Here is a 22,494-nt window from a genome sequence, read left to right on the forward strand (position 1 = left end):
AAAAAATCACGATCGCGAAAAATCACGAATCAAAAATATTTTTAAAAATTCCAGATAATTGAATAAAAAGTGCTTCGATTTTTTTTCTTTTAAAAAATCCTGGATTGTTGCCCCAAAAGTTCTTAAAAAGGCTCTTTTAAATATTCCTTAAAAAACTATTATTATGATTATATTTAAAAAGTCCTTGTCATTACCTTAAAATTTAAAAAAAAAATGTTATCTAAAAGTCCTTTAAATAGTCTTAATAAAATCCACGATTGTTTCCTCTTAAAAAAATGTTCTTTAAAAATCCTCCAATATTTCCCAAAATATCCTAAAATATATATTTCCCAAAATATCCTAAAAATAAAATTGGACTCTTAAAAAATCCAGGAGTTCTACACCAAAAGTCCTTAAAAAGGTTCTTTCAAATATTCTTAAAAAAGTCCTTAAAAGTATTTTTAAAAATTCCTGGATTATTGCCTTAAAAAAATCATGACCATTACCTTAAACTTTCTTGAAAAATGCCCTTTAAAAGTCCTCTAAATAGTTTTTTGTTGTTCCAAAATTGTCAGGCTTAATCCCATTATTATTGTTATTATAAAAAAAACGTTTGTTAATTAGTGGAGAACGATGGATACCTAGGTTTCGGAAAGAGCCTAGATATTCCCTGCATAAGTTTCTAAAAAATTAAAAAAATCTAAGATTTTAGGTCTGATGATTCCCAAAGGCTACTCTTGACAAACCCTACTGTTATAAACCACGGGTTATTTCGAAATACTCCCTAAGATCTATTGTCAAAAAATTCCCAATTTAATTTTTTATTTTATTTGTTTATTTAATTAATTTATATATTATTTTTTTTTTTTTTTTGTTTCATTCCAGACACGAGAAGTGAAACCTTCTGTTAACTTAGAACGTTTTATTCACTTTTGGCTGGGCGAAAATGTTTCGGAGCAAAAACGTTCCAATGTTGCACATAAAATACAAGAGCTGGACTCTTATTTCAATAATGTGGCGGTGGAATATCGTGAAACACAGGGCAATGAAAGTGCCCGATTTTTATCGTATTTCAAAAAGGGAATAACGTGAGTAAACAAATCGATTCATTTTCATTTCAAAAATTATTCAAATTAAATCCATTTCCCTTAACAGCATCAAATGCGGCCAACACTTGAACTCCGCCGAACAGAATCGTTTGTATCAGGTCTATGGACGCAAATGGTTGCGTTGCATTGAAATGCCAACCATATCGTGGGAACATTTCGGAGCCGATTTTGTAATGCTATTGGCAACGGCCAATCATTTATATGTTTGGATAGGTCGCTCCTCGAGTAATGTGGAGCGACGCAATGCCATTGAATTGGCTAACAAATGGCAAAAGGATAACACCAAACTAACCATTGTCGATGATGGCTATGAACAATCAATGCCGGAGAAAAGGAAAAATGAATGGAATACATTTTTGCCATTGTCACAGAGGTCGGTGTGTCAGAACTCTCCCATTCCGGAGAAACCAATTTGTAATAAATTGAAAATCTACAAATGTTGTTATCGCAATAATCGCCTGCATCTGGACCAATTGGATGTGGTTATACCGACACGAGAAGATTTCAGTGATTCCAGTACGGCATATGTTTTGGATGGCTTTGCCCAGGGTATATGGTTGTGGGTGGGCAGCCAGGCGTCGCAACAGGATAAAACCAATGCCATGGGTAATGGCAGGGCGTTTGTCAAGAAGGTAGGTCGAATGAAACACTGGGATTGCTTTCAAGATAAATAATGTGTTTTTCTTTTAGAAAAAATATCCCTATAGTACTCCAGTTATACGTGTGGTGGAAGGCCACGAACCGGCTGAGTTTATACGCCTATTTCCCTCTTGGCATGGTGACTGCAATGAGTTACAAATGAAACCATCTTCCACAATTTTGGGTAAATTCGACTCGATGACATTGTGTCAAAGACCCAAAATGGCTGCCGAAACCCAATTGATTGATGATGGCTCAGGAGAACGTAAAATCTTTCGCATCACCAAGGATCAGGTCATCGAAATGCCAACAACAAAGGCGGTTTATTTTACCACCCTGAATTCATATGTCGTCCAGTATACCGTGGTGGTGAGTAACGGACAATAATGTATATAAAAGAGCCTCTGATAATATTCGAGAAAATATTTTATAAAAATCCAGGTAGTCCTGGTAGTTCTTGAGAAAGTTGTGCCTCTGAAAATCATTGGGAAAATATTAAAAAAAAAAAACACTTTTGTAACTCTGATAATCCTTGACTATTTTTCTCAAAAAAGTTCAAGATTGTAGTTCGGTTAGTCCTTAAAAAAATGTTCTAATAATTTTTTGGTAGCTTTGTAGTCTCTCAAAAAAATATAGTCTCTGTCTCTCTGCTAGTCTATAAAAAATACGAAATATATTGTTTTTTAAAATCTACGATTTCTAATCTGATTTTCCCTAAAATATTATTTCAAAAATATCAACATTTTTTGTCTAAACATATTCCTAAAAATTCCTCGATTTTAGGTCTAATTGACCCTCGACCCCCTTTTTAAAATTCATTTTTAATTCTTCATCCCTTTCCAGAGCTGGTCCATGAATCCGAATGACAGTGAAAGTGTTGGCATCAAACAAATCATCTATCAATGGAACGGATCTGAAGCCTCCACTGAGATTACAAATAAAGCTGAAAACTTTGCCAAAAACCTGTTCGATACAGCAAATCAGAAAACCATGTTTGTGCAGATGAGTGAATACGATGAGACTCCACACTTCCTACAAATGTTCGAGGGCAAGCTAATCATACTGCTCAGCGAACGGAGTCTACCACACAACAATAACAACAACAATAATAATCACATAATTTCCAATGGTCTAAATGGTCATGATTCGGAAAGTTTGGTCCTCAAAGTATTTGGTGACAGTACCTACAATGCCAAAGCCGTTGAAGTTTTCCCCCTATCATCAATGTCCGCCAAAGAATGTTTTGTTGTCAAGTCGCAACATGTTTGGGTATGGTGTGGCCAATCGTCCACGGGGGATGCCCGAGAGTTGGCCAAAAATATCGGTGCTTTATTGGGTGAAAGTTCCTTGGTGCTGGAGGGCAAAGAACCCAAAGAATTTTGGCGCTCGGTAACAAATCTCATGAACCAAAGTCTCATAATGAACGGTGTAAATCATTCGCCCAACACCAGCAGTAACGGCAGTTCCAGTATTGGTACTGCTTCACCCATCAACTCGAATGGCAGTAGCTGTGGCACAACACTACAATATTTAGGCTCATGTTCACCGCCCAGTGTGAAACCCCGTTTCCAGGCCCAACTCTTTGCCGTTTGGAATTTACGCAATAAATTCTTTTCCGAAGAGATATTGGGTTATGATCAAACGGATCTTTCGCCGGAATGTATGTATGTCTTGGATGCGGGAATTATTACATATGTGTGGTTGGGAAAATATGTTAGCTCCCATGAGAAGGTGAAGTATATGAATATGGCCCAAAACTATTTGGAAACGGTGCCAATTGCCCGAAGACCAACCACCGCAATTGGTGTGATACATCAAAATGATGAGCCGAATGTGTTCAAGGGGTTCTTTAACTCGTGGAATACCGGCATGTGGAATGTAAGTAATGAGGGGTTTCAAAAAGGGATAAAATAACTAATTAATTTTTTTTTTAAATCGTTACAGAATTACATCAACTATGAACAGAAACGCCAAATGGTCTCATCAGGCCAATCAGTAATAACAAATGGCACTGGAAATGGTGTTGCCCTGCCAGTAAATGGTGTGAATGGCAAACTTCCCCCTTCGATTTTGAATAACCAAAAAGATTTCGATCGCCATCAAAAGTATCCAATTGTAATGCTGCAACAGGAAATCGATTTGCTGCCCGAAGAAGTAAATCCCTTGAAGAGGGAGGTGAGTTAAGATATTTTGGGATGAGTTTTAATTCCGGGGTTGAATAAATAACCCTATGATATTATTAAAAACCAGTAAAGAAAGTATTAAAGTCGGGCGGAGCCGACTTTATGATGATTTGTGATTATTAAATCATACCAAACGAACTGTTATATGAGAGGAATATCCTCCTCTGAATTGATTTCTACTAAAATTTGCCGAGGGATAAATGTATATATGGGAGCTATACCCAACTATACCCAATTCTGAGCTGTATTTGATAGATTTCCCCGTATATCGTAACGACGGAGTGCATATTGCGGCTGTGCAGGACAAATTCAACAAATCGGATGAATAATATATATAAAATAATAAATATATATATATATATATAAGTGCCAAATTCCATCCTATTGGGGCTAATATTACACGTTTTATGCACAATAATAGGCAAATCGGACGAAGATATATATGGGAGCTATATTAAAATCTGAACGGATCTAGATAAAATTTAACAAAGGTATTTCTGAGTTGTATTTGATATATTTCCCCAAATGTCGTTGTTACAGACTGCATATTACGGCTGCGGAGGATAAAAATAACACATCGGATGAACAATATATATGGGAGCTATAGCTACATCTGAACCGATTTCGATAAAATTTGGCATACTTATTTTCAGGCATAACTTGGTTGTACGTACAAAAATCTATACTATTTGGGCTGATATTACACGTTTGGTGCACAATAAAAAACTAATCGGACGAAGATATATATAGGAGCTATAATTAATTTTTGACCGATTATCTCCAATTTCAATAGGGTTCATCATTGGGTCAAACAAAAGACTTGTGCAAAATTTCATGGACAGACGGACGGACGGACATGCATAAATCGACTCAGAATGTGATTCTATGCAGATCATCAAGAGGAATTATGGGTTTATCTCGTTTCCTTTTGCTGTTACAAACAAATGCACAAAGACATTATAACCTAACCATCTTTTGGTGTAGCTCTGAGTAAATTTTTATTAGTCCTACAAATAACTCACCTTTTCGGTGTTTACAATATTTCAAGAAGCATTACCTAAAAATTGGGGCTTTGACGAGGACTTTGATAACCATAGGAAAAAATATATATTTTTTTTTAATATATCGAAAACATTTTACATTTGTGGGTTTGATAGTCCTTCTTAAACATCTATTTAAAACATACATAATTCTTCAATTGGCTTATAAGCAAGATTTGAAACTTTGATAGATTTTCAAAAATATACACATATAGAATTGGTGGTCCTAAATAAAATACACGTTTGTGACTTAAAAAGTTCTTACAACAAATATTCCAAAAAAATCCATATTTGTAGGATTGGTTCTTAAAACCCACGTTCGCAACTTTTATAGTTCTTTTGATTGATCCACAATTATGACCTTGAGTCCTTCGAATAAAAGAGTCTTAAAATGCATACTTGTGGTTTTGATAGTCCTTCAGAAAATATTTTTTGTTAATCCTTTGAAATTACTCCAAAAACAAATCCAACATAAAAAACTTTTCAGTCTTTCGAAAAACATTTTTTAAAGTTAGGTTTTTTAGTATTTGAAAACACATTTTTACAAATTCTTCGACTGCATCTAATAATTTTTTATATTTTCTTTCAATATTTTTATTTATTTGTACATTTATCCATATCTTGTTTATCTTCCAGGTCCACTTAACCCACGACGACTTCGTATCCCTTTTCAATATGTCCTTCTATGAGTTTGATGAATTGCCCGCTTGGAAACAACAGGAATTGAAAAAGAAACATAAACTATTTTAAAAGCAAAATTTCCATCTTTCTTTTATGTTTGAAAAATAATTATCAACAATTTTATAGAATTTATAATTTATTTTTTAAACATCTTTACATATTTTCTGCAAATAATTTCTACAATAGAGAAAAAAATTATAAATTCCATTAAAATTTCTAATATTTCTGTAATATAAAACAACAACAAGAAATCTGTTATTTTTTTTCTTATTTCTAATATTAAATAAAATTATATAAAAATACAACATTTATATATATATTAATAACAAATATATAACATATAACATATAAATATATGTTATATAATACATACAATATTATTATATTTTGAATAAATATATTTTTAATGAATTAAATTAACATTTGTATTTTTTAAAATTAATTTTTAATGTAAATAAGTATTTTGGAGAGGAAAGAGGAAGGGCCATATAGAATTAGGTCTTTATAATTTCAACTTCATCCGAATCAGGTTCATCGCCAGAAGCTAGAATGTAAACAAAACGTTTTATTGAAATTAAATTAATTTTCTAACTAGAATGAAAAGTCTTAAGATGTAATTTGGAATATTATAGTTGTAAACAGTAACATTTTATTTGTAATTTGAGTTCAATTTTAAATGTTTGAAATTACATGTGGAAAATAATGTATTACACTAAACCAAGAATTAATCAGCCCAATCATTAATACCCGCACGGAAACGGAAAACATTTTCGTCGAGAGATAATTCCTCAAATTCATTCGTCCGTCTGTCCATGTTAATTTGTAATCATCAGGTCGCAATTATGGCCCGATCCTCACGAAATTGAAAATGTCGTTGGGGCTAGGGTCAGAATAGAACCCTATTGTGTTTGAAGATGATTGCAAAATATTTAGGTGTTGAAATGGATTTCGTGATTTAGCAGTTGCTCTATAGGCCACAATTATGAACCAATCTACACGGAAAATTTCCTTGGAGTTGGAGTTTAGGACTGGTCAGAAGCCTACTAATTTTGGCGGCCATCAGACAATATTTAGCGGGTAAAATATACCCAAATTTTTATGTAAGAAAATATGAAAATTTCCACTAAACCGCGAATATTTTTAACCCCAGTCAAATTACAAATACATTGAAAGGTCACTCCTGACCATTAAAGTGATGCTGATAGCAAAGAAATACATAGCAAAATAGGAACAATATATATGTAAAAGAAATATATCTTATTTATTCTGTTTATAAGTCAAGAACCGCTGGGCCGATTTTCACAATTCCCCTTAATTCGGAATGGTTTCTGGCCAGAAAAGGATAAAATCTAAGAAAATCGCGGAAAAAATACCAATAAATGAGAGAATATCTTTTGATTCATTTTTTCAATTGTTGTCATATTTTTTATCGCTGCTATTTTTTTCAATTTGGCTTACAATTTTGAATAGAAAATTTTCTAAATTTTTACGCTTTGAGGGTATTATATGCATGTTGCAATTATCGTCAGACCCTCACGAAATTGAATGGGGTAGCTTTAGGGCCAGAATTAAAGTCTATTGTTTTTAAGATGTATATTTAGGGGTTTATGGACTAAAAAATTAAATTTATCTAAGTTTGTAGTCTCTCTATAGACCACAATTTAAAACTAATCGACATGGAATTTAGCATCAGAAGAGAGTTAAAGACAGGGAAGAAGTCTATCATTTTGGATGACTATTGGATTATAACTTTCGTGTGAAATTGCTTTGAATACAGCACGACGGAGAGCGTAAATATCGGCCAAATTCTGCTAGTCAAAAAATTAAGGGTAACATCTGGACAGGGCTCTTTGACATTATTTCAAAAACGAAATCTTCCAAAATTTATTTGGATATAAGGAGACTTCGAACATATTGTAGTGTTGCAGGGTATCACATGGTCGGCCCCGCACTTTTATTGCCTTTGCTTACTTTTTTAAAATATGGTTAAAAACTCCCTTTAAACGGGATCATAGAAAGTCAAACTATTCCATAAAATTATTTGTCATTAAATTCTGCAAGGAGAGGTCAAGGGTCGAAATTTTACCTAAGTACCAGGAATTCATATATAGATTAAAAACAACTTTAAATAATATATACATTAAAACACCAATAATTCAAATCAGGGGGAGTTTTTATATGAGAGCTGTACCAGAAACTGTACCTATTAATATTATTTTTTTTTTTTAAAAACGCTCCTACATAATAGGATCTCAAAATGTCAACATTTAGCGAAATTTGAAAAAAGTGCTAAATTTTTTATGTCACTTTAATGGGGAAAATTTGACCAAAAAATTACGGAATATAAAAATTTGATTATGAATATTTTCGTCTTTGACGCCAACCTTCCAAAAGAATGTTTTTTTAGAGATTTTTGCAAAAATCCACACGGCTAAATGTTTTCAATATATATAAATTCCTGGGGTTTAGGTAAGAATTAGATCCTTGATGTTTTCTAGGACTTATAAAAAGTAAAATATGTTAACCTACTATGATCCCGTTTGTTGACTTTGCTTAAGGGTTAAAATTTTCTACCAAAATAGTCCTCGTATTTTATATAAATTCGAAAAATTCCAAAATTGTGGAATTTGGACGTTGTAAAAAATTTTAATTATCAACAAACATTTACATTTTTGTATTATTCGTTTCTATTTAAAAAAAAACACATTTTAGAAAAAGAAAAATCAAATTTGGGAGTGAAAAAGTCCTTTTCAAAAAATGTGATTTATGATTCACGTTAGTTCTAATATCCCCAATATTGATTTCATTACACAATTGGTATAAAATATTACATAGCTATAAAATCGATAATACTTACTTGCCGATCCACCTGATGCAATACCCATAAAAATTCGTGAAAAAAGTTGTAAAAAATTTAATAACATTTCAATGATTTGCTCCATTACCAACTGTCTGTAGAAATGATGGTAAACAAATGTCGATTTTCATTAGAATCATTCAAGCGTTAACGGGCTGGAAAATTCGATGCGTATTCGGTTTGATTCAACTACGATTCTTCGGAATCATCGCCGTCATCGCCACCACCTACAGAAAAAGGAAAGATTTTAAATTCGAAAAGTAAAAAATCCCGCTCGAAGTAATTTGATTTAAATGTTATAATCTTTTTACGTGTATATCACGTTTGAAATGGTGTTTAAACAGATTATAAGATTAAAACGTAAACCGATTATAACATTTAAGGAATCCTATCGAATTTTTGAGTCAATACGCAATTTTTAATAAATTTTACTTCTTCATTTTATGACTTATTTCTATTTTTCCTAACTAACTCACCTCCAAATGGCAATAGACTCATAATCATATCGAATAAACCCTGTAACAATTCGAAAAACATTTTTAACTGCTCTTTTTTCTTTTTACTCGTCTTCTGTTATTTTTTTAGAACCGTTGCTTTTGAAAACTTTTAATAGACTGAATGGAACATCATTTCTACACACCTGTTGCATTCGATATAAACAATTTAAATTTGGGAAAAATATTAATCGCTTTTTAAAATGCGTATGGAATTTAAATAATTAGGGTCACTTACATATCTGCGCAGACAATCAGATCATTTCCGTTGGCATTTTTTACGCTGCACAAACAACCACCAAAATAACTTTTTAAACTATTAGACAAATTAAACGTAGAAACAGCTTTAATAGTTGGCTAGATCGATTCATAAATTTGACTTTACGCGTTTATAATCGTGGATTTTTAAAGAATTTTTCGAAGGGTCTACTAGCTTTAATTGTGGATTTTTAAAGAATTTTACGAAGAGTCTACTAGCTTTAATTGTGGATTTTTAAAGAATGTTTTTGAGGGACCATTTGAGCTTCATCGTGGATTTATAAAGAATATGTTTTGAAGAAAAATCTTGATTTTGTATATATATATTTTGAGGGGCCATCTGAGCTTAAATCCTGGTTTTGTGGAGAATAGTTTCTGAGGAACATGGATTTATAAAGAATATATTTTTTGAGGAACCATCTGAGCTTTGATCGTGGAATTGAAAAGATTATTTTTTGAGGGACCATCTGAGCCTTGATCGTGGAATTGAAAAAAATATTTTTTTGAGGAATCATCTGACCTTTAATCGTGGATTTTTAAAGAATATTTTTTGAGGGACCATCCGAGCTTTGATAGTGGAATTGAAAAGTATTTTTTTTTTTTGAGGAATCCACTTAACTTTTAATTGTGGATTTTGAAAGAATATTTTTTGAGGAACCATCACTTATTTTTGTTCTTCAAAAAATCGCAGACTTTTTTAGAAAGTTCTTTGAGGAATTATCGGAGCTGTAATCGTGAACTTTAAAGCAATTTTTAAGAGGCCACATGGGTTTAATTTTTGCATTTTTTGAGAAACCACCTCAGCTTTAATCATGGATATTCAAAGAATATATTTTGAGATTCAATCGGAGATTTTTGTAAATATTTTTGAAGATCAATCAGAGCTAAAATCGTTTTTTTAGAAGATTTTTATACCCTCAGCCATATGGCTAGAGAGTATCATTTGATACGGCCAAAACTTGCCTAATCGAAATAACGGTCGTTTCAGGACATTTGGAGTTGATCTTACGAAGTCAGTCCGTCCGCCCGTCCTCTGTCTGTCTGGCTGGCTGGTGGGCACGATAATTCTCGAAGGGAGTAATCGATTTGGTCAAAACTCGGTACATCGTAATATTATTATGAAACTTAGATCGAGTTTGGAGATTGGCCATATCGGTTCACTCCTTCTGCTGCCTCCACCTCAAAAAGTCGACATTTTCAAAGAAAATATTTTGCTCCAACTTTGCAAATCCTAATATTTGCATCAGTTCTAGGTCAGGTGCGAAAATGGACAATATCGGTCCACTTCATCAGTACCTCCCCCACAAAGGTTCAAAATTGGGAATAATTATAAATTTTATAAAATGCGAAATAAGAGTCCGGTTGTCTTCAAGTTACAAATATCTAATTTTTTTTATTAACCCAAGGTCTAGTGTGAAGATGGAATATATCGGTCCACTGCTTCTGGTACCTCCCCCACAAAGGTTCTAAACTTTGAATATCAGTGAAGCTCATAAGATGAGAAATTAACATCCGATTCCGTTCAGACTTGGCACATCTCAATATTTCTATCTACACATGATCTGTTATAAAGATGGTAGAGATCGAAACATTCCTTCTGGTACCTTCCCCACAAAGAGTCAAAGTTTCGAATAACTAAAACGATTATTAAATCCGAATTAAGCATCCGGTTCTCTTCACATTGCACACATCCCATTACTTCCACTAACACAAGACCTGCTGTGAAGATTGGATAAATCGTTCCACTCCTTCTGGTACTTCCCCCACAGAGGTCAACATTTTGAATATCCATGAAGCTCCTAAAACGCGAAATTAACATTCGATTCCATTCAGATTTGACAAATCTCAATATTTTTATCAACACAAGATCTGTTATAAAGATGGGAGAGATCGGACCATTTCTTCTGGTAACTGCCCCCCACATAGGTTCAAATTTTTGAAAAACAAAACGCTCATAAATCGCGGACTAAGCTTCCAACTGTCTTCACACATCCAAATATTTTTACTGAAGCCTAATCTGTTGTAAAGTTAATATATATCTGTCAAAACGTTCTGGTACCTCAACCACAAAGGGTCACAATTTCCAATACTTATATCTGTCATAACTTGCGGCGATTCTCTACAACTCGTTGTATCTAAATATTTCCCTTAGCCAGAAATCTGATATGAATATGTAATTAATCGGAATTTATTGTTTCGTATAAAATTGGATAGAAATGTTAGATTTTCTGGTAATTTTGTATGAAGTATGAAAACGGAAAACTTCGGTAAGCTATATCTGTTACCTCTCGCATATTTCCACATTTTCCAAAAATTTTGCACATATCTCATATAAAGTACAGGAAGTAGTCGATATAGTCCGAATCTGTCACGTTGTAATATTTATATAAGTCTTAGGTCAGATACGAATTGATGCGAATATTGGCCAACTGCTTCGGAATCTCCCCCATAAAGGGTAAAGAGTTTGAATAATCAAAATTCAAGGCTGGAGGTATGCATCTGTCGACAAAACCGACTGATACTATTTGACTTGTTTTAGAATAAGTTTAATTGGTTTCCAAAACAAAAATATACTCTTTAGTTCATCCCACCTATCCTCCACCACTTTGAACTAACAAATTTTGTCGTATTTTTTTTTTGATGTTTTTGTTTTTTTATTATAAATCACTTCGATGTGATTACAATTACTTAAAGACTACTGATTAAAAATTAACAAATTTTATGTCTTCATTGTTTTATGTAGTTTTCCAAATGGTAATAGATTTTAAACTTCTTTTTTTGACAACAACGAACTACATAGAACTTTTAACTTTTTCTGAGTGTAAACTAGCAGATAGGTAGTATATACTTGTTAATAGTTATTTTGTTTTAATAATAATAAATAATATAATTTTGAAAAAAATAAAATTATATGCGTGTATGAGTGTGTGTTGTACGAAAAAATGATGTGAATCTTCTATCCATCTCCACTTTTTAAAAACATTGTGCTGGGAGTGCGGTTTGGTACGGTCACATCACTTTCCACAACATAAAAAAAACATAAGAATCAACCTAAGATCAACTAAGGTCGATGTTGCAGATGCGTGTTCTTCTTGTTGTTGTTTGGAATTGTTGCATGAGATAACAATGATGTGTTGTTTTTGTTTTCTGCAGATGTTGTACTAACTACTCATAAGCAACGTTGCTGGATTTATTGGGGTTTTCTGAAAGATTTGCCAGCGAATTTGGCAGCAGCTCCCAATTCTTCTTCAATGCGGAGAATTTGATTGTACTTGGCCAAACGTTCAGAGCGGCATGGAGCACCGGTCTTAATTTGACCAGTGGACAAACCAACAACCAAATCGGCAATGAAGGAATCCTCAGTTTCGCCGGAACGATGGGAGACCATGGTGCCCCAGCCGTTTTGTTTGGCCAACAAATGGGCCTTGATGGACTCGGTGACGGTACCGATTTGATTGACCTTCAACAACAAGCAGTTGCAAGCCTTCTTTTCAACGGCAGTCTGGATACGCTTGGGGTTGGTGACAGTCAAGTCATCACCCACAATTTGGATGGTGGTGTTGGCGGTGATGTTGCTCCAGGCATCCCAGTGATCTTGATCGAAGGGATCTTCAATGGAGACAATGGGGAATTCCTTGATGAATTCTTGGTACAAATCGGTCAACTTGGCAGGGGGAAGCCATTGGGCCTTGTCGCTGTTGGGGTTCTTGAAGTCCAAATCGTAAACGCCATCCTTGAAGAATTCAGAGGCGGCAACATCCATGCCGATTTCAACCTTGCCGGTGTAACCGCCCAAGGCAATGGCATCGTTGATGAGGTTCAAGGCTTCCTTGTTGGATTGAATGTTGGGAGCGAAACCACCTTCATCACCGACAGCGGTGGCATCCAAACCGAACTTGTCCTTGATGACCTTCTTCAAGTGGTGATAGACTTCAGAGCCGATTTTCATAGCATCAGTGAAGCTGGCAGCACCAGTGGGCAAAATCATGAATTCTTGCATGGCCAATTTGTTGCCAGCGTGGCTACCGCCGTTGATGACATTGAAGGCAGGAACGGGCAAAATGATATCCTTGTTGCCAGCCAAATCGGCAATGTGTTTGTACAAGGGAACACCCTTCTTGGCGGCACCAGCCTTGCAGACAGCCAAAGAGATACCCAAAATGGCGTTGGCACCGAACTTCGACTTGTTCTCAGTACCGTCCAATTTCAACATGAAGTTATCGATGGCTTCTTGGTCGGTGACTTCCAAGTTGGCCTTGATGAGTTCGGGGCCCAAGGTGTTGTTGACATGGCCAACGGCTTGCAAAACACTCTTGCCATGGTAGTTCTTCTTGTCATTGTCACGCAATTCCAAGGCTTCGTGGACACCAGTGGAGGCACCGGATGGCACGGCAGCACGGAAAAGACCCAATTCGGTGGTCAAATCGACCTCAACGGTGGGGTTACCGCGAGAATCGAAGATTTGACGGGCATGAATGGTCTTGATAGGCATGGTGTATCTGAAAAAAGAGAAAAAAATTCAAGAAATTAATGGAAATGTTTGGATTCAATTTGGTGTTGTTTTATTATTATTGTCTGGATGATAAGCAAGTGGACTCTTGCCCTTTTAAATTAAAAAAAAAAACAAATATTAAAACTTTTCTTGTAGTTAGGGGGCCTGTCAAAAAAAAAAAAAAAAAAAACTTGATAAAATTTATTACGATTATATAAACTCAACTGTTACGTTTGCTGTGAAAATAATGAATGAATGAAGTGGAAGAAACCCCTTGGTAGCTATTGTCGGTCTGTCTGTGTGTATGTATTTAGGGGGGCATGTTAGGCTCAATTTTTAACTGCGCACTGCCGGGTTTTCCTGTCTCTCTATGCCTGCCTCCCTCTCAATTGTGGGTGAATAGAAGCCTTTTCATCTCCTGTATACACACCATTCGTCCTTTGAATGTCATAGGCTTCATAAAATTTCAAGGAAGTGTGTCGATAGATGACGTTGTTTGAATATTGACTGGACAATGGTAACAAGTGATAAGTATGGGAATCTTAGGAAGTTTTTAAGGGCTGAAAAAGCTATTTACGGAATATTTCACTATGTAACTCAAGGAACTTAAGTATTTGTATAGAAATTTTCGGTAACTGGAGCCTATTTTTCGCAAATACTGACCTTTAGAATAATTCTTGGAAAACATTCGGCTAAACTATTGATTAAAACCCAAAATATGTCAAAATCAAAGATTGGAAGAAACGTACATTGCAGGGAGCGCTTTAAAAATTAACCAGTTTTGCTATGGAATAAATGATAGAAAATGTTGGATCATATTTTTAAAAAGATCGAGGCATTTCATTCATTTAATCTAACTAATTTTAAAAATGGGGAAAATTGTTGCTTTAATTTAAAAAAAAGTCTGACAGGAAGCGGACAAAGCTTCAGGGCTCTATTGCTGTAGTTTTACGAAGATGTTCTACCTCCTTATAGAAATCTGCCTATTTGTTTTGGAACGTTTTCAACGAAAATCTCAAATTTTCAAGACAATCATAAGAAATAAAAGAAATGAATTGAGTTTCGGATGTAGCCCAAAACTCATACACCGTAATACCACCCCAAACAAAGGTCTAAGGGTGAAAATACATAAAGCGCATATTTGGGTGGCTTAAGTCATTAGCTTGCTTCTTCGTAGATGAACAAAGGAGTTTTAGGTTGACTTAGTTCAATTTTTCCCTAGGCTCCTTTGTTAATTTCCGAAGAAGCCAGCCAAATAAGTGCTATATGTACTCCGACCTTAAGTTGTTAACAGTAACTAATAACATTTGAAATAAATATACGATTTTGACAAAGCTTTTCACATCTGAATATTTTTTGAAATCCTCCTAGCACCCTTCTTCTTAAAATATGTTCACATCGGCATTTGACAGATGTATACCCGACAGATGTATACCCCCAGCCTTGAGTTATGATTATTTAAACTGTGGGCCCCTTATGGAGGAGGTTCCGAAGCATTTGGCCAATATTGACCAATTCGTATCTGATCTAAGACTGATATAAATATTACAACCTGTCAGATTTGGACTATATCGACTACTTCCTACATTTTATTTGAGATATGTGCAAATTTTTGGAAAATGTGGAAATATGCGTGAGGTAACAGATATAGCGGACCGAAGTATTTCATTTTCATACTTCATCTAATACAGATGAAAAAATATTGGTATGTGCAAAGTTTGAAGGAAATCGAATATTTATATCCAATTTTATGAAATCACAAGATATGATAGATATAAGTATTGGAAATTGTGACCCTTTGTGGGTGAGGTACAAGCAGGGGTTGGCACATATATATCATCTTCACAGGAGATCTTGCATTAGCAAAAATATTTGGATGTGTGAAATTTGAAAAGAGTTGGATGCCTTTTTCGCCTTCTTTGAGCGTTTTGTTTTTCAAAAACCTTGTGGTAAAGGTACCAAAAGAAATGGTCCGATCTCTACCCTCTTTATAGCAGTAGATCTTGTGTTTATGGAAATATTGGGATGTGACAAGTCTGAATGGAATCGGGTGTTAATTTCGAGTTTTATAAACTTTATCAATATTCGAAATTTTGTGAAGAGTTACCAGAATGTGAGGAGTTTCCGAACCCGATCTGAATTTGGCAATAAAATTACGATGTACCAAGTTTGGATCAAATCGGAAACTCCCTTCGAAAGTTATCGTGCGCATGAGCCAGCAGACAGACGGACGGACATAGCTAGATCGACTCTAAATGTCCTGAAACGGATTTGGTCCGAAGATAGGTCTAAAACCTTTATTTCGTTGAGACACATATCAAATGATATATACCCTGTCTAGCCATATGGCCAAGGGTATAAAACATATATTAAGAAACATAAGCAATTACTTCATAAAGTCAAAACAACATACGATTGTGAACAACGTTAGTCTGAACATGACATTATTATAAAGATAAAACCGGAAACATCACTTCTTTGCGATCAATTGAGTTCAATTAGATGAGACTTTCAGTTATTATACCATTTAAATTGTATAATTAAACCTAAACATTTACATATTTCCTTTGTTTAAATATAAAATAGGGTACACAAACATCATTGTTTGAATACATGTGTTCAAGCTACTATTTCTACCATAATGTGAACCTAGCACAAGAATAAAAATTGTTTTCATTTGTCAACAAAAAGAATCCCAAACAATGACCCCCTCAAAATCTGGCAACGCTCCAACTTTGTTACTTTTGCCAATTTGCTTTCGATTGTGATGCAATTTCTTCTTCTTCCCACCGGAATGCAACGCAACAGAATGGGAATGTGCACAAGAAAAACACGAAATGAAATGATCCCCCACTGACATGCAAACATGAGGCGAAGTAATAAAAAGTGGAGCACTATCTCTAATTGGAATTTGAAAAGATCAAACAAGAATTACTTTAAATAATTTCGGTAAGTTTCCAGAAGAAACAATACAAATTAGTCATATTTTACCAGATGTAGCTTTCAACTATTCCCAATTTACTAAGGGGGAATAAAGTATGTGTATATATGTGTGCGCTTGCAAAAAATATACGTGTAGATACTAATGTGTTAGTCTACCGTATTGGATCAAATGAATGACCTCTATCGCTTAGCTAAAGGTCATATGGATAAGCGGTTTAGAAAACCAACTTTTAACACAGCACTTTTGATCAACACTTCATTCCATGTAATATTTCAAAATATTTGTGAAAATGAAATGAAAAAAATCATTAAAGGATACGTGGAAATCGCTTAGTTTTTCCTTTACACTGTTATCTAATCCCAAATGGAAACTTGTCACCACATTTTCCTTTTGTCTACTAAAAACTTTACTTTCATTTGTCTCGTTTTTCATATTCTTTTAATTTTGTTTCACATTTCACATTGATGCACTTTTTCGTAAAAAAACACCCTCCAATTTAATTTATTAAATAAAAAATATATTAAATGATGCAAAAAAAACTTACTTGTTTCTTTTGGTTTGCTGCAATGAAGAATATCCCAAGTGTAGTTGTCGTTTACCCAACAACGACTCTTTAGCGACTGATATTGAGAATTTCCGTGCACTCGTACAAAATAGATTTTGCAGCAGCTGAGGCGCTGCGTTGGCTCTGGTTCTCACAATATTCATCATCATTGTCGGCTTTGACCCCCCTGCGCCTAATGTTACCACAACCCCCTTTAACATTTTAGATTATAGCGAAAACGTTCCGGCGGCCCGCCTTATTACTGCTGTGTGTAAGTCCAATTGTATCTACTCTCTATGGCAGTACCTACCATAAATTAGTCTACGTTCTCCTTCAATTGTTTTGTGGAGCATTTTTCTATTCTACAAAGTACATAATTTGTTTGCTAACCCGACGCACACTCATTTGCTTCCATAGGAAATATTTGTGGTGTTATTTCCTTGTATTTTCACTCAGAGGGGGGTTTGTTTTTGTTAATGACCTTGTCACAAGGTGACAAGAGGGAAACATAACCGGCAAAACATGATGGAGAAATTTCAATTCCAGAGAAGAGATAACAAAAAGATGAGAGCTGGTGGAGCATATGGAGAAAGTTAGGTGTTGTTGTAAAAATGGCGGTTATCGATGACTCAGTTCTGGTTGTCAGTTATTCGTATAGTTGTTGCTCGTGTGGTTTCATCATATGGTGTTGTGTTTTGTTTGTCCATCTATCATTTCGATTGGCTTGTGAAGGCAATTACTTTAGCTCATTCATGGCATGTTCACATTACAACATTTTGTCAGCTCAAACCTCTTTATGAGGATTTTATAGAGGGAATAAAATTTCAATTCAGGGGATTCTTTAAATCCACAGCTATGAAATATGATTGAAATAAACAATCTTAAAAAGTTTGGTGCAAATAAGGCATAGGAGCGTTTTTATATATTTCCATTAAAGTCCACTTTTGTTATCCCTTACATAAGGAAAATTGAAGGATAAAGTTCACATGAGAACCCTATATCTCATTATTACACCTTTTCATTAAAATATAAGCATTTTTTCCGAGGTATGAAAATAAAATCAGTAATCATTTGTAGATTTAACTGGTAGTCACTGCATTTATTTCATAGTGGCATCTTCATTTTACTTAAAACAAGTAAAAAAGCCATGGTAGAAAAATACAGGTAGATGCATTAACGTTTGGGAACATTGATATGTCAAAAAATTTTAAATGTGTTTTCAAATATAAGCAGATTTTTAAATGTTTTCTTATACGACGTCATTCGAAGGTCAATTTTTACAAATTTAAATAATTTTTCATTCAACATTTTCAATTCCAAAATTGTTTTGACAGTTCATTGTCCCAGCAGCTGTGTTGATGCGTCTACCTATATTCTTCTACCATGTAAAAAAGCCGTAAGTTCGACCGGGCCGATCTTTGAATACCATCCACCATTTGGAACGATTTTTCCAATTTTCAAAAATATAAAATCCCTTAAAAATTCTGTTAAAATCCTAAAAATAACGAATGTAGCCGTTATATTAGGGTCTATACGATAACATTGACCTGCATAGGCAACTTTTGTCATAAACCATTACAATATTCAAATGCGAAACTTGAATAAAAAATTCGATGAATAATGTAGCTAAAATCATTAATATTTCGAATATAGGGAGGTACCGTTATATTGGGGCTATACGAAGACCAGGTCCATACAATTTTCTGTCATAGGCTGTAGTATCCATTACGAACTTCAAAGGCCAAATTTCAAACAGTTTCAAATCATCAAAATACCGAATATCGGAATGTACTGTTTTATGGGGGCTATACGAAGACGTGGACATGTACAGGCAATTTTCTGTCACAAGCTGTAGCAATCATCAAAATACCGAACATCGGAAGGTACTGTTATATGGGTGCTATACGAAGACGTGCACCTGCACAGGCAATTTTCTGTCACAAGCTGTAGTACCCATTACGAACTTAAATATACAAAATTTGAAACATTTCCGGTGAATAATGTCGCTAAAATCACCAAAATACCGAAAAAGGGAGGTATCATTATATGGGGGATATACTAAAACGTGGACCTGCATCACCCATTTTCAATACCAAAAGTCCTGCAGTACCATGGTACATATTTGAGTAAAATTTTATCAACCTACTTCATTTTGTTCGGAAGCTAGAGTGATTTCCACAGACGCATGGACGGACAAACGACATAGAACGGGACGACGGAATGACAAACTTAATATACTCCATACTACGGTGAAGGGTATAAAAATGAAGAAAACTATATAAATCTTCAGTTCAGTTCTTCAAGAAAAAAAAAAAACAATTAAAATTATACATTTCTTACTTCGAATACATTTTGAGATGAACCCCAACTTTTTTACCCAAAATGCAAGGGCATGACATGTGCTTTCAACAAAACATTTTATTTTACTTTTTAGGCCGATTAACTGGCCGCCTAGATAGTGCGATTTAACTCCTTTAGATTTTTGTGGTGTTATGTTAATGCTTATGTTTGTGCGGACGAGCCCGCTTAAATTGACGCATTGTGAAATGCTGGCCGAAATGTTGAAAAGATACCTACCATATATCGCATCCTCGTAATAGGTTATTATTTTTTTAGCCCTAATTTTCGACCAAATCAACTGCAAATTGATATTTTAGGTTCATTGTTTTGAAGATATTTTTTAAGGTAACACCTATAATAAAATCAATTGGGGTCATGTCTACTGAGAACAAAGGGACATTTTGCATGATTTGGTAAAAAGGGAGGGTGTTGCATATTTCTTTTACCAATAGATACAAAAGTGACCCACTAAATTTTATTTCATAGAATTATTTGGTTGTTGACAGAGATTGCATGTTTAAAACTATACGAAATTGACCCATTAAAGTTGTTGACTCAGATTACATGTTTAATACACATGCCGTCTTTTTGCCCCATAAAATTAATGTCCAAAATAGACTTATATATCCCTAATATTTACTTTGGTAAGAGAGATAAGGAGGAAGAGAGCAGCATTTTCGCAATAATAACAACAAACAACATGTAATAAATCAAATCGTATAATATGTACAGGTTTTTGTTGTGCATTACTTTTAAGTAGTATACTTAACGCATCTACAAGAGATAAAAAGATAACTCAACAAACAGTGGGTGGCCAAGAACAAGCATCCAACCAACCAACCCATCAACCAGTTGCTGTCATTGGCCGGCAAGAGAAACACAACGAACAAAGAACCGTCCGAAGATGAGTCTACTTGAACTTTTCGGGTTGTTGGTTATACTTTACTACGTAATTTACATCTTACTATGGATTCTACTTGACTGCAATGTACGGCTGTGGTGGAAAACACATTTTGGTGTTTCGATTTCCACATTGCGTGGCCAGGTGGTGTGGATTACTGGAGCTTCCAGTGGTATTGGTAGAGCCTTGGCTATAAATTTAGCTCGTCATGGTGTGCGATTGGCGTTATCAGCTCGTCGCGTTGAATTGCTAGAGAAAGTGAAAGAGGAATGCTTGACAGAGGCCAAAGGTCTGCTAGCAGCCAAAGATGTGTTGGTGGTGCCAATGGATATGTTGAAATTGGAAAATCACAAAAACTGTTTGAATGAGGTTTTAAATCATTTCGGCAAATTGAATATTTTGGTAAATAATGCTGGACGTTCTCAGCGTGCCAATTGGGAAGACATACAGGTGGAAGTGGATCGTGAATTGTTCGAATTGGATGTTTTCTCTGTGCTACATTTGTCACGATTGGTTGTACGTTACTTTATTGAGCAAGCAGGTGGACATGGTCACTTGGCTTGTACTTCCAGTGTTGCGGGACTGACTGCGGTACCCTTTTCGGCGAGTTATTGTGGTGCCAAACATTCGGTGAATGCATATTTCGGGTGCTTAGCTGTGGAACATCCATCATTAGATGTGACAATGTTCAATCCAGGACCTGTTGCCACGGATTTCTTGCAAGAAGCCTTCACGGGGCAAGTCAATGAAAAAGTCGGTAAAAGTACAAAGGATCAAAAACGTTTGACAGCTGAACGCACCGGTTTTCTCTTTGCCACCGCCTTGGCCAATAAAGTGGAAATGTGTTGGTGTGGCCTATTTCCGGTTAATTTCTTAGCCTACGTATCACGTTATTCGCTGTTGAGTTTAATTGTACGTTATGCCATGTCTGGAAAAACTTTAAACAAAATTAGAGAAGGTAAACTTTAGAATTTACCTGCAGGAACGCATGAGATTTTTGGAGAACAAGAACAAGATAGATAAAGAACAAAAGTGGACTTTTAGAAGATACATACATTTAAGATAAAATATTTTGTATACCAAAAAATATTGTTTTTATATATTGCTATGTAATGAAATTAACCTCAAAATATATACAATAATATACTTTTTGAATTAACAAAAATGTAACGGTTCCTAACTTTTCAGAAAATCGAAAAATTGTTTTGAATTTTATATGGGAGTTGTACTTTTGATATTTGGTTTTGGTAAATGACCTACTCGAAACTATTCCAAAAAATGTCTATAAATTTTGACGGAAACCTTTAACATAGCGATCATAATTAGATATCGTTAACGGGGCTATATCGGGGCATATGAATCGGATTTGGTTTTGGTAAATGACCCACTCCAAACTATTCTAAAAAATGTCTATAAATTTTAACGGAAATCTTTAACATAACGATCATAATTAGATATCGTGGACGGGGCTATATCGGGCCCTATGAATAGGATTTTGCGTACCAATCACCCAAAACATAATAGAGAAAGCAGACACATGAAACTCGAAGTTTATGCTGATATTTTAGCCTAGTGGTCTCCCCAAGCTAAATGAAAACTTAAAATGCCATCCATTTTGGTGTGAAGGGGGTTAAAACTTGGAATAATTCTATTAAATTACAAACATTTTAATAAACTATTAAATATTTAAATAAAATTAGAATTGAAATTCATATATATTTTTACAAAAATCCCAAAAATATTAAAATCCATGTCTGCCGGTTGTAAAATTTAAAAAAAAAGCAATCCATTTTATGGTTCAAATAATTATATGTTCCAAAAATATTATTTGCGTTGTGTTCTTTGCTAAACTCATTTGATATGGCAACTTTAAAATAACCCATAAAGTAAATGTCTGCCGGTTGTAAAATTTAAAAAAAATTAATCCATTTTATGGTTCAAATAATTATATGGTCTAAAATATATGATTTGTGTTTTAAAAGGCCATAAACGCCAGCGATTTCGTTGTGTTCCTTGTTTAACGCACTTGATGT

The 22,494-nt window shown here is 34.5% G+C and overlaps 3 protein-coding genes across 4 annotated transcripts in view; 2 read left to right on the forward strand and 1 right to left on the reverse strand.

Moving 5' to 3' along the window:
- The window catches only part of LOC101893915 (villin-like protein quail), a 54,410-nt gene extending 48,526 nt beyond the window's left edge, over positions 1–5,884 (forward strand). The window contains exons 3-8 of one of the 2 annotated variants that reach the window (XM_011292666.3): positions 865–1,067; positions 1,135–1,720; positions 1,779–2,096; positions 2,571–3,605; positions 3,672–3,902; positions 5,587–5,884. In XM_011292666.3, coding sequence (XP_011290968.1) covers positions 865–1,067; positions 1,135–1,720; positions 1,779–2,096; positions 2,571–3,605; positions 3,672–3,902; positions 5,587–5,700 — 2,487 coding nt within the window. In that variant the 3' untranslated portion in view covers positions 5,701–5,884. The remainder of the gene's footprint in view (positions 1–864; positions 1,068–1,134; positions 1,721–1,778; positions 2,097–2,570; positions 3,606–3,671; positions 3,903–5,586) is intronic. The other variant, XM_005179684.4, reaches the window with a different exon arrangement.
- A 5,985-nt stretch (positions 5,885–11,869) lies between these two features.
- Positions 11,870–17,405, reverse strand: LOC101894089 (enolase). The gene is made up of 2 exons (XM_005179685.4): positions 17,221–17,405; positions 11,870–13,739 (listed from the first exon to the last, which is right to left on the reverse strand). The coding sequence occupies exons 1-2, from the start codon at positions 17,388–17,390 to the stop codon at positions 12,431–12,433; spliced, it is 1,479 nt and encodes a 492-aa protein (XP_005179742.4). The 5' UTR covers positions 17,391–17,405; the 3' UTR covers positions 11,870–12,430.
- A 2,801-nt stretch (positions 17,406–20,206) lies between these two features.
- Positions 20,207–21,603, forward strand: LOC101894258 (dehydrogenase/reductase SDR family member 7). Its single transcript, XM_005179686.4, has one exon. The coding sequence runs from the start codon at positions 20,465–20,467 to the stop codon at positions 21,428–21,430; it is 966 nt and encodes a 321-aa protein (XP_005179743.1). The 5' UTR covers positions 20,207–20,464; the 3' UTR covers positions 21,431–21,603.
- The last annotated feature ends 891 nt before the right edge of the window (positions 21,604–22,494 follow it).

The sequence above is a fragment of the Musca domestica genome, unplaced genomic scaffold (assembly GCF_030504385.1).
Source record: "Musca domestica strain aabys unplaced genomic scaffold, Musca_domestica.polishedcontigs.V.1.1 26, whole genome shotgun sequence".
NCBI lineage: Eukaryota > Metazoa > Arthropoda > Insecta > Diptera > Muscidae > Musca > Musca domestica.

Excerpts from the sequence above, each read along its gene's own strand:
- LOC101894089 (XM_005179685.4), bottom strand. The coding sequence starts at position 17,390 with ATGATGATGAATATTGTGAGAACCAGAGCCAACGCAGCGCCTCAGCTG. Across the intron at positions 13,740-17,220 it reads CAGCAAACCAAAAGAAACAA|ATACACCATGCCTATCAAGA; the intron begins GTAAGTTTTTTT and ends CTCTTTTTTCAG.
- LOC101894258 (XM_005179686.4), top strand. The coding sequence starts at position 20,465 with ATGAGTCTACTTGAACTTTTCGGGTTGTTGGTTATACTTTACTACGTA.